The 12175-nt window shown below is 47.5% G+C and overlaps 2 protein-coding genes across 2 annotated transcripts in view; both read left to right on the top strand.

The window, feature by feature from the left end:
- The window catches only part of LOC135397746 (PDZ domain-containing RING finger protein 4-like), a 44369-nt gene extending 41283 nt beyond the window's left edge, over positions 1 to 3086 (top strand). Inside the window, exon 6 of the mRNA XM_064629341.1 lies at positions 2593 to 3086. Coding sequence (XP_064485411.1) covers positions 2593 to 3015 — 423 coding nt within the window. The 3' untranslated portion in view covers positions 3016 to 3086. The remainder of the gene's footprint in view (positions 1 to 2592) is intronic.
- A 1105-nt stretch (positions 3087 to 4191) lies between these two features.
- LOC135398367 (PDZ domain-containing RING finger protein 4-like) lies at positions 4192 to 8427 on the top strand. Its single transcript, XM_064629780.1, has 2 exons — positions 4192 to 4275; positions 7934 to 8427. Exons 1-2 carry the CDS (start codon positions 4192 to 4194, stop codon positions 8354 to 8356), a joined length of 507 nt encoding a protein of 168 aa, XP_064485850.1. The 3' UTR covers positions 8357 to 8427.
- The last annotated feature ends 3748 nt before the right edge of the window (positions 8428 to 12175 follow it).

Genomic DNA, 12175 nt, shown 5'->3' with positions numbered 1-12175 from the left:
CGCTACACGCCAACGCCACGTAGACTGAATCATTCGCTACATTGACATAGAGTCATTCACATAGTCATTCGCTGCGGACAATTCGAAGGAGAGGCGCCTGCGGCTACGACCACCGAGGGCATGGCTGGGATTGGCGGGGCTCCGAATGAAAACGTCACATCGATTAGCGTTCAGGTGGCGTTGGTGGAGCTCGTGATACGCCGCAGAACGTGGAGGGGGGCCCTGCATTTTAGCCGTCACTGGCAGCTGCTCATCGTTTCTTTCATCACTGTTACGATTGGCGCTGTCTGAGACCTCCATTCGGAACTTGACGACCATCGTTAGTCCGCAAGTCACAAGATCGTCGTCCGCAAACCGATTGGGACTATTGCCTTGCGTCGCGTCAATATCGCATATGTAAGGTTCCGGGTTCTCGAGGGGGGGGGGGGGGTTCATCTTTGGAGGGGGAGGGGGATTTGCAGTTTATATTTTTACTCGCAAGAAAAGAAAACGTGCCTTGGAACGCTGGCTTGCAAACAATGAAATCTGTGTCACGATCACTTGGCGACGTGATCATCTCGAAATCAGCACTCTAAAAACTGAACTTCACCGCATAGCACGCTCTGCGCCAACCATTGCCACAAATAATAGGTTTATCGCTTGTGATTTGAAGAGAGAGGGGGCGTACGCCTTTTTGTGTCAATCTGGATAATTGACACAAAAAGGCGTACGCCTCCCGCTCTCCTCGAATCAGCAGCGATAAGCCTATCATTCCTGACAATGGTTGGCGCAGAGCGTGCTATGCAGGGAAGTTCAGTGTTTAGAGTGTGGATATTCCTTGACATAGTCGCGAGGTCGCTTACGTCCGATCTATACACTCTTAAAAATGATCCTCACCGCATAGCACGCTCCTAGCCAACCATAATCTCGAATGATATCGTTAATTGTCTGTCCTGATTTGTTGAAAACGGGAGGCGTACGCTTTTTTGTGACTATTATGAACCGCGTAAGTGTCATAAAAAAAGGCGAACGCCTCCCGTTTTCAACAAATCAGGACAGACAACGATATCATTCGAGATTGGCTAGGAGCGTGATATGCGGTGAAGTTCATTTTTCAGAATGTACTGTCTCCGTTGCGACAACTCTGTTCTTTCAGACAGATTGTATTTGTAGCTAACATTTCCTTGAGTATGAGGAGCAAACAGGATGGCAAGAACTCAACTTTTTGAGTTCTCTGTCGTCCAAGGAGGAGGGTGGGCATATGATTCACTGAAAAAGGGGAAGGAAGACCCTACACGCTAAAAACTGAACTACACTACTTCAGACTGCTGCACTGTGGATTTGGATTCAAGACAACCACCCTTCGTTACGGGGGATGTTGGTTAACCCGCGTCCTTGAGTATGAGGAGCAAACAGGATGGCAAGAACTCAACTTTTTGAGTTCTCTGTCGTCCAAGGAGGAGGGTGGGCATATGATTCACTGAAAAAGGGGAAAGAAGACCCTACACTCTAAAAACTGAACTACACTACTTCAGACTGCTGCACTGTGGATTTGGATTCAAGACAACCACCCTTCGTTACGGGGGATGTTGGTTAACCCGCGTCCTTGAGTATGAGGAGCAAACAGGATGGCAAGAACTCAACTTTTTGAGTTCTCTGTCGTCCAAGGAGGAGGGTGGGCATATGATTCACTGAAAAAGGGGAAAGAAGACCCTACACTCTAAAAACTGAACTACACTACTTCAGACTGCTGCACTGTGGATTTGGATTCAAGACAACCACCCTTCGTTACGGGGGATGTTGGTTAACCCGCGATGCGAACCAATCTCGACACAAAAGGAAACGAACTCCGTCAAGCAGTGATCAAGGCACGACTTTTCTTGCTCAGTTCTCGGTTATTGGAACCTTCAAAATCAGAGTTTTTCGGACAAGATGATGATGATGATGATGATGATATGAAAAAAAGCACAAATCTGCATCGCTTTAATTTTTTGTAATGTTTTCCGAAACTTTCCCGTTGAACGTTCACGATTTCCCCTCCCTCTCCTTTTCTGCATCGGATGCGGAGAGTGCGGAGAGGCATCGGACAGGTCTCTTCAAACGACCCCCCCCCCCCGATAATCGTTTGCGGAGACCAATGAGAGGGCGCTCCGTGTTGCCGGCCTTCCGGAGAAGGAGAAGGAGAGGAAAAGTGTAAATGTTCTTTCGCTCATAAGCCATAAAGGACTCAACGAACGATTGCAGTTCCTTTTGTGTTAGAGTCAAGGTAACAGCACCTTTTATTTCGCCAGGAAAAATTTTTGCACCTTGGTGCTCCTTTAATAAATATTTTCCTAGCAGGGAAACGAGACCGCGAACAAGTTTTAACGTGAAAAGTTTATATCTTAGCCTTAAAGTGTTACGTTACCAGCACGCGTCACAAAGTCACGCGACCGTTGAACGCACCCACGCACATAAAGAGACAATGATGAGGTGGGGCTGATGCCGCAAAAATACAATGTGTCGGTTATAATTAGTACAAACGAATACATTCTTTGTTGTATGTGACGAACGCACTTTTGTAGGCCAAAGTTTCCTTGGACTCATGGTCCACTTTCTTTTTTTCTTCCGCAGAAGAGCTGCGAGTCATGCCGACGTAGGATACCAAAGACCGTGAGTGCCCCCACAATGTACACGACGCCAGCCAACTTGCAAGAGACTATGACGTTGCAACAAGAGCTGCTGCTGCAAGGCCAAACAGAAAGCGGTTGGAAGGTGAAGAGACGGCCGGACGGTACGCGCTACGTGAGCCGTGCAGCCAGAAGCAAGTTGCTCAAGGTGCGCCAGGAACAGATTGTCCAAGAGAGAGCAGGAATCACTACGGACGAAGACAACCAGTCAGAGCTGAAGACAGGCAGGTATTGGCCCAAGGAAGAACGCAAGAAGCATCTCGAAAGAGCTAAGGAGCGCAAAAAGAAAGAGATGATGTTACGCTTCAAGATGGCTGTCCTCAATGAAGGAAGCGGAAAGGGATTGCTCTCTGTCACAACTGTTTGAATCTCTCTTTTGTCCATATATGTGTACATAGGATACAGCAATAAACTTCCACTGTCCTACATCATGCTCGACTTTTGGTACAGGCTTGACTTGAAAACAGAAACGGACCCCAGATAAAGCCCCACTCAGCACAGCTAAAAGGTATTTCTGCATTGCGGTTGAAAGCGATGAACTAGCTGCTGTGCATATGCAGCTCTGCTCTTATTCGAAGTCACACCCGAAACCCACTGAGTACCACAGCTATGTCTCCATGCAGATCCCGCAAGCATTAAGGTTCCTCCATAAAAATAGATGGTCGAAAAAAAGAAAAAAAAGGCGTTATTTTGGGGCAAACCGGAATGGAACGAAAGCCCTTTTCTTCCTTTTTCATACTTTTTTCTTTTACCTGGACAAATTTCGTTTCGTTCTTGCGTAGAAGACAAATTCTGAAGACCGACTTCGACACTACGTCCTGCCACTCCAGGATCTGGATTTCGGTTCCTGCTTCCGTCGATTTTCATCCGCTCTGGTGTCTCCAATCTCGGTCCACGGCCCGAGTCACAATGCTAGCGAAGACTGAGCGGCGGACCTACGTTCCCTTAGTGGGTGCTCGCCGGTCCCGGGACTTCGGCTACCGCCCTTTTCGGTCCGTCTCGTCGCTCATTGTCATCGAGTGCCCCCCGCCTAGGTCACTCGCCGCCAACATTGTCTTTCCCGGGCTTATCATCAGTTGCCAGGACGTCAGCGTTGGAGTAAGGCGACATTGGCGACGAATCCTCGGGTCGAAGATGGGTCCCCAGCGTCAAGGCGCCGCCGTCATCGATCTCTCACCAGACCTCCATCCGGGCTCCCACTTCGGTCTCGTCGATGACCCCTCGCTGGGTCCGACACTTCACTCCAATGCCAAAACTACCCAGCACCGTCCTCCTCTTGACATCACCATGGGCTTATATAGCCTCCCTCGCGCTGTGTCACTGTCAAGCGCAGTCACGCGTGACAACCCAATTAAAAAACACATGTGCACCAAACATTGCTTTCCCAGAATCCCCTAATTGCCACAGCTTCGGTACATATCGAGTGATGCTCCTTTCTGCAAAACTGCACTTCTTGAGAGAAACAATACTGTCCAACAACACGCTAATGTCACCATCAAGTTAGTTTGCAGAGGGGCAGTGTTACGACGGGCAAATTCCCATAATGGAACGCGTCTCCCTCAAGGCGGACCTCCGAACAGACAGTGCCTACCACACAGGAACCTCATCCGCAGTGGACGATGAGAAGGTAAACCCGCGCGGAAATCTGTCGTTTTTCGTTTGGAAATTCGTTGTTGTGTGCTTCGTAAGTGGTTTCTATGGCGTTTTACGGGTCGGGGAAAAGATATTTTAGGCAAATTTATTTTATGGACGTTTCACAAACTCTCTGTTACTGTAGAATCGCGGTGATACGAATCTCGTGGAGTCGCGGTAAATGTTGGGATCGTCCAAAATGGAAGACGACCCAGATGACGAAAGTGAATAAAATGCGTACGCGCTATTTGATAAGTTTAAGATAAGAAGACGTTTTTACTGTGCAGTAACTAGTCTTCGTTAGCGTGAACAATGTTTTCGCTGCAGCGAGCGGGGCTTCTGCGGGTATGGAAATCACCCGGGTGCCTTCCCTGTGGTGTTAACGGGTGCGGTGTGTGTTTTATTTCTCTTTAATGCGATAATGTATGCCAATATACACGTACACTTTGTGTGGTTTCTTTTTTAAGCCCAAAAGAAAGCCTGCGAAAAAAAGAAAAAAAAAAGAACGAAACACCACGTATGAACACGCAGTGCCCTGTGATTGCGGCGTTCTCCAACATGCTCTGATTTGTTGTTCTGAAAGGAGAAAGTGCGCGTTGTCTGTGGAACCCTATCGTGAACAGCGATACACGGATGCGGGTTTGTTTTTAGGCGGAAAATAAAAAGAAAAGAAGAACACAGGGCAACCTCGGTCGGTGTTTCTCTTTCGGTGTTTCTCAAGACAAGCTGCAACTTTCCAATTGACATCTTAATCCAATATTTTAGAAGTTAGGTAATTAGTCTGATCTAATTAATTAATTAGGCACAATGCAAAAAAAAAAAAACTAGCGGCTACGATGGGCGACTGTTAGCAACATTCAGTGTGAAGGGATTGTTTAGGATTTTTCGAAGTGGGGGCCCTGCCGTGGACGGCATCCCTCTACACTACATAAGGTCAACTGAAACTCTGTCAACTGTAACGACAGAAATTGAGGGGGGTCAGGACAACCGGATCGCCCCCAGATCGGCCTCTCATTTGGGACACCCTGTATGGTGGTGGTCACGAGAAATTACCTGTCGCTACACGCCAACGCCACGTAGACTGAATCATTCGCTACATTGACATAGAGTCATTCACATAGTCATTCGCTGCGGACAATTCGAAGGAGAGGCGCCTGCGGCTACGACCACCGAGGGCATGGCTGGGATTGGCGGGGCTCCGAATGAAAACGTCACATCGATTAGCGTTCAGGTGGCGTTGGTGGAGCTCGTGATACGCCGCAGAACGTGGAGGGGGGCCCTGCATTTTAGCCGTCACTGGCAGCTGCTCATCGTTTCTTTCATCACTGTTACGATTGGCGCTGTCTGAGACCTCCATTCGGAACTTGACGACCATCGTTAGTCCGCAAGTCACAAGATCGTCGTCCGCAAACCGATTGGGACTATTGCCTTGCGTCGCGTCAATATCGCATATGTAAGGTTCCGGGTTCTCGAGGGGGGGGGGGGGTTCATCTTTGGAGGGGGAGGGGGATTTGCAGTTTATATTTTTACTCGCAAGAAAAGAAAACGTGCCTTGGAACGCTGGCTTGCAAACAATGAAATCTGTGTCACGATCACTTGGCGACGTGATCATCTCGAAATCAGCACTCTAAAAACTGAACTTCACCGCATAGCACGCTCTGCGCCAACCATTGCCACAAATAATAGGTTTATCGCTTGTGATTTGAAGAGAGAGGGGGCGTACGCCTTTTTGTGTCAATCTGGATAATTGACACAAAAAGGCGTACGCCTCCCGCTCTCCTCGAATCAGCAGCGATAAGCCTATCATTCCTGACAATGGTTGGCGCAGAGCGTGCTATGCAGGGAAGTTCAGTGTTTAGAGTGTGGATATTCCTTGACATAGTCGCGAGGTCGCTTACGTCCGATCTATACACTCTTAAAAATGATCCTCACCGCATAGCACGCTCCTAGCCAACCATAATCTCGAATGATATCGTTAATTGTCTGTCCTGATTTGTTGAAAACGGGAGGCGTACGCTTTTTTGTGACTATTATGAACCGCGTAAGTGTCATAAAAAAAGGCGAACGCCTCCCGTTTTCAACAAATCAGGACAGACAACGATATCATTCGAGATTGGCTAGGAGCGTGATATGCGGTGAAGTTCATTTTTCAGAATGTACTGTCTCCGTTGCGACAACTCTGTTCTTTCAGACAGATTGTATTTGTAGCTAACATTTCCTTGAGTATGAGGAGCAAACAGGATGGCAAGAACTCAACTTTTTGAGTTCTCTGTCGTCCAAGGAGGAGGGTGGGCATATGATTCACTGAAAAAGGGGAAGGAAGACCCTACACGCTAAAAACTGAACTACACTACTTCAGACTGCTGCACTGTGGATTTGGATTCAAGACAACCACCCTTCGTTACGGGGGATGTTGGTTAACCCGCGTCCTTGAGTATGAGGAGCAAACAGGATGGCAAGAACTCAACTTTTTGAGTTCTCTGTCGTCCAAGGAGGAGGGTGGGCATATGATTCACTGAAAAAGGGGAAAGAAGACCCTACACTCTAAAAACTGAACTACACTACTTCAGACTGCTGCACTGTGGATTTGGATTCAAGACAACCACCCTTCGTTACGGGGGATGTTGGTTAACCCGCGTCCTTGAGTATGAGGAGCAAACAGGATGGCAAGAACTCAACTTTTTGAGTTCTCTGTCGTCCAAGGAGGAGGGTGGGCATATGATTCACTGAAAAAGGGGAAGGAAGACCCTACACGCTAAAAACTGAACTACACTACTTCAGACTGCTGCACTGTGGATTTGGATTCAAGACAACCACCCTTCGTTACGGGGGATGTTGGTTAACCCGCGATGCGAACCAATCTCGACACAAAAGGAAACGAACTCCGTCAAGCAGTGATCAAGGCACGACTTTTCTTGCTCAGTTCTCGGTTATTGGAACCTTCAAAATCAGAGTTTTTCGGACAAGATGATGATGATGATGATGATGATATGAAAAAAAGCACAAATCTGCATCGCTTTAATTTTTTGTAATGTTTTCCGAAACTTTCCCGTTGAACGTTCACGATTTCCCCTCCCTCTCCTTTTCTGCATCGGATGCGGAGAGTGCGGAGAGGCATCGGACAGGTCTCTTCAAACGACCCCCCCCCCCCCCCCCGATAATCGTTTGCGGAGACCAATGAGAGGGCGCTCCGTGTTGCCGGCCTTCCGGAGAAGGAGAAGGAGAGGAAAAGTGTAAATGTTCTTTCGCTCATAAGCCATAAAGGACTCAACGAACGATTGCAGTTCCTTTTGTGTTAGAGTCAAGGTAACAGCACCTTTTATTTCGCCAGGAAAAATTTTTGCACCTTGGTGCTCCTTTAATAAATATTTTCCTAGCAGGGAAACGAGACCGCGAACAAGTTTTAACGTGAAAAGTTTATATCTTAGCCTTAAAGTGTTACGTTACCAGCACGCGTCACAAAGTCACGCGACCGTTGAACGCACCCACGCACATAAAGAGACAATGATGAGGTGGGGCTGATGCCGCAAAAATACAATGTGTCGGTTATAATTAGTACAAACGAATACATTCTTTGTTGTATGTGACGAACGCACTTTTGTAGGCCAAAGTTTCCTTGGACTCATGGTCCACTTTCTTTTTTTCTTCCGCAGAAGAGCTGCGAGTCATGCCGACGTAGGATACCAAAGACCGTGAGTGCCCCCACAATGTACACGACGCCAGCCAACTTGCAAGAGACTATGACGTTGCAACAAGAGCTGCTGCTGCAAGGCCAAACAGAAAGCGGTTGGAAGGTGAAGAGACGGCCGGACGGTACGCGCTACGTGAGCCGTGCAGCCAGAAGCAAGTTGCTCAAGGTGCGCCAGGAACAGATTGTCCAAGAGAGAGCAGGAATCACTACGGACGAAGACAACCAGTCAGAGCTGAAGACAGGCAGGTATTGGCCCAAGGAAGAACGCAAGAAGCATCTCGAAAGAGCTAAGGAGCGCAAAAAGAAAGAGATGATGTTACGCTTCAAGATGGCTGTCCTCAATGAAGGAAGCGGAAAGGGATTGCTCTCTGTCACAACTGTTTGAATCTCTCTTTTGTCCATATATGTGTACATAGGATACAGCAATAAACTTCCACTGTCCTACATCATGCTCGACTTTTGGTACAGGCTTGACTTGAAAACAGAAACGGACCCCAGATAAAGCCCCACTCAGCACAGCTAAAAGGTATTTCTGCATTGCGGTTGAAAGCGATGAACTAGCTGCTGTGCATATGCAGCTCTGCTCTTATTCGAAGTCACACCCGAAACCCACTGAGTACCACAGCTATGTCTCCATGCAGATCCCGCAAGCATTAAGGTTCCTCCATAAAAATAGATGGTCGAAAAAAAGAAAAAAAAAGGCGTTATTTTGGGGCAAACCGGAATGGAACGAAAGCCCTTTTCTTCCTTTTTCATACTTTTTTCTTTTACCTGGACAAATTTCGTTTCGTTCTTGCGTAGAAGACAAATTCTGAAGACCGACTTCGACACTACGTCCTGCCACTCCAGGATCTGGATTTCGGTTCCTGCTTCCGTCGATTTTCATCCGCTCTGGTGTCTCCAATCTCGGTCCACGGCCCGAGTCACAATGCTAGCGAAGACTGAGCGGCGGACCTACGTTCCCTTAGTGGGTGCTCGCCGGTCCCGGGACTTCGGCTACCGCCCTTTTCGGTCCGTCTCGTCGCTCATTGTCATCGAGTGCCCCCCGCCTAGGTCACTCGCCGCCAACATTGTCTTTCCCGGGCTTATCATCAGTTGCCAGGACGTCAGCGTTGGAGTAAGGCGACATTGGCGACGAATCCTCGGGTCGAAGATGGGTCCCCAGCGTCAAGGCGCCGCCGTCATCGATCTCTCACCAGACCTCCATCCGGGCTCCCACTTCGGTCTCGTCGATGACCCCTCGCTGGGTCCGACACTTCACTCCAATGCCAAAACTACCCAGCACCGTCCTCCTCTTGACATCACCATGGGCTTATATAGCCTCCCTCGCGCTGTGTCACTGTCAAGCGCAGTCACGCGTGACAACCCAATTAAAAAACACATGTGCACCAAACATTGCTTTCCCAGAATCCCCTAATTGCCACAGCTTCGGTACATATCGAGTGATGCTCCTTTCTGCAAAACTGCACTTCTTGAGAGAAACAATACTGTCCAACAACACGCTAATGTCACCATCAAGTTAGTTTGCAGAGGGGCAGTGTTACGACGGGCAAATTCCCATTATGGGCGCCCTTTGCACCGCACCTCGTTTCTGCACAAACAGACGTACGTTTACCCACGACTATCACATGAACAGAAAATAAAAACAAAGACAACCGGAGTTCGACTTAGAGATGCGGGGCCAGAAAAAAAAGAAAAAGGAAAACTGAGAAATTAAAAAAGTTGGCACGGAGGTTCCATCGACCCCTGGATTTTCATTACTATTCTTTTTATATATTTAGAAGCTCATCGTATACTATGGCGGCAAACAGCGGTAAAGCGAATGGTTTCTACCGGATTGTCTTTGAAAAAAAAGAAGAAGAAGAAGAACGCGAAAATCTGGCCCTGAATTCGATTTGCCGTTTTTGCACGCGGATATCCCCGGAGTTTTAAAAGATATGCTTGCGAATTTTTGTAATGCTTTAGTATAGACCCAGGCCAGCAGGCCAAGCGCAAATTTTAGCGCGCAGCTACAACGCTCTGTGATATAAAAAATGGATAACATGCTCCAGCGCGCAATCTTGTTCCAACTTCAACGCAGCATTTCTCTGGCTGTAGATGTCGCTCGTTGTTATGCTTGGCACTTGGTATCAATTTAATTAGAATTTAGTTATCTTTCATTTGGTATATGACTCGTGTGTGTACTTTCTGTAGGTGTCTTCTGAAACAAGCAAGAAATTTTGTATCTTTCGAAAAAGCGAGGATTTTGCGCGACCGTTTCTCGAAAAGGCACCTTTTTATTTCATTTATATACCAGGACATGGCCCGATGTTAGACCTTTACTACCTTCACTTTGCTACAAAAAAGAAAAAAAAAAAGAAATCTGCTTTCAGTGGTGCACACTGGGCGCGTCATAACCACGGTCATCACATTGCCAGGGCCGGCGATAGCGGTAGGCGAGTAAGGCGACCGCCTTAGGCCCCGCGCACGAAGCCCTCAACCAGGGATTACTTTTAAAAAAAAATATCAAGTATGCACTTAATCGCACGCGCGATCTTCGACTAAAACAGAAAATGTTATAATTTCTTATATTTTCATTACTGCTGGCGTGAAACAGGCCCCGCGATGTGCGTTTGCCTCAGGCCCCGCACACCCCTAGCACCGGCCCTATAGCATATATACCATATATACGGCCATATACCGGCAGCTATAGCGACGGGTGTGCGAGAGAGGCAGCCGCCCCCGGCGCCGAGAGCGCCGGTCGAGGCGCTGGTCGAGGTCGCTGGGCGCTGGTCGAGGGCGCCGAACGCCAGGCTCTGGCAAGTTGGTTGGGCAGTATAAAGCGGGAATGAAGATAATTTCAGTTCACGATCTCGCCAATGCAAATAAGCGTTTTCTTTTCTTTGTTTACAGGGTTTCTGACGGCAGCGGGATTTGCCCTGCCCTGGGCGCAAACTCGCCTCGCGACGGCTCCGCCTATACTCCACGTGCGTGTTGAAACGAGGCGGTTTATTTATTTATTTATTTATTTACCCTCAGGGCCGTGAGGCAATACAGAAGGGAGTGGATTAATAATTTGTAAAAAGATGTTAATGCAACCAGCATACAAAACATTTTCAAATTAGGTCCACATGAACAAAGTTCACTTACTGCACAGATTGCACAGATACGTACGTATATGTAAAAAAAAATGAGAAAAAAGCAGTGATGTCCACTAACTACTTCAACAGTAGTTTAACTAGTAGTTTAACTACTTTTCACTATTATATTTATTCACTATAACTATATATATCACTATAACTATTAACGTTGTCCATCAACACCAATCCCATTCTGTAGTGTTCTTGGACACCAAAATATGAATCACAAGCAGTGATAAAAGTGAAGATTTAGTACACATGCACGGCACAATTGCTCTGCACCTCCGTTCTCATCAAACAAGTAGCTCAAGGTAAAAGTCGGAAGCACAATCGTGCCGTAAAGCTTGCGGTAAAATCGGAAGTAGTACGCCTACAGTAACCTAACCACTGTAGTTAACTACTCCACTACATTCCTGCAAGTAGTCGATAACCAGTGGCGTCGGAACTATTTTTCCACTGGGGGAGCGAGAAAAGGTGCTACCGTAAACATCATCGTCATCATCATGACTTATTTTCCTTGAGGGCTCATGCTGGCGTTGTACAGGGTTGCTACATAAACTGTAAACGTGCTCCCAGCAAACGACATGTGCATATTTGTACAGTAGATCTAAAATAACATTGCAGAAGTGTTGTAATTAAATAGCGCTTGGTGGTGGGCTAGTTGGTATGAGTTCAGTGCGTCCGCCTTTTTTTACTTCTGCGCAGTGCCTAGACCTCATGGCAAGTAATGTGTAAGGAACTTCGGGCACTTGTCCCCGGGAATCGTCGCGGTATGTACTTGTATGGGGACTGGAAGCGAATATCGTCTGATCCGCAAGCCTTCTGCGAATAAACGAGACTTTTCTGGGGCGGTCTGGAGCTCAGCAAGAATGTGTCCCTTTGACTGGGTGTCACGCTGTCGTTATCACTCCAGGGCGGCTCAATAAGAAAAGCCGGATAAATTACAACAGCGGGTAATTTTGGACACCGGTACGGTGGAAAGTGAGGAGCCAGCAACCAGGTTAACAGATATAATATTTTACTATGACAGGTGAACATATACATACGTAATATGAAGACAACACGCAAGCTGCGATACATATCTC

Source organism: Ornithodoros turicata, chromosome 6 (assembly GCF_037126465.1).
Source record: "Ornithodoros turicata isolate Travis chromosome 6, ASM3712646v1, whole genome shotgun sequence".
Classification (NCBI taxonomy): Eukaryota; Metazoa; Arthropoda; class Arachnida; order Ixodida; family Argasidae; genus Ornithodoros; species Ornithodoros turicata.
The sequence above is the reverse complement of the archived record's forward strand: the minus strand, read 5'-3'. Positions and strand labels throughout refer to the sequence as shown.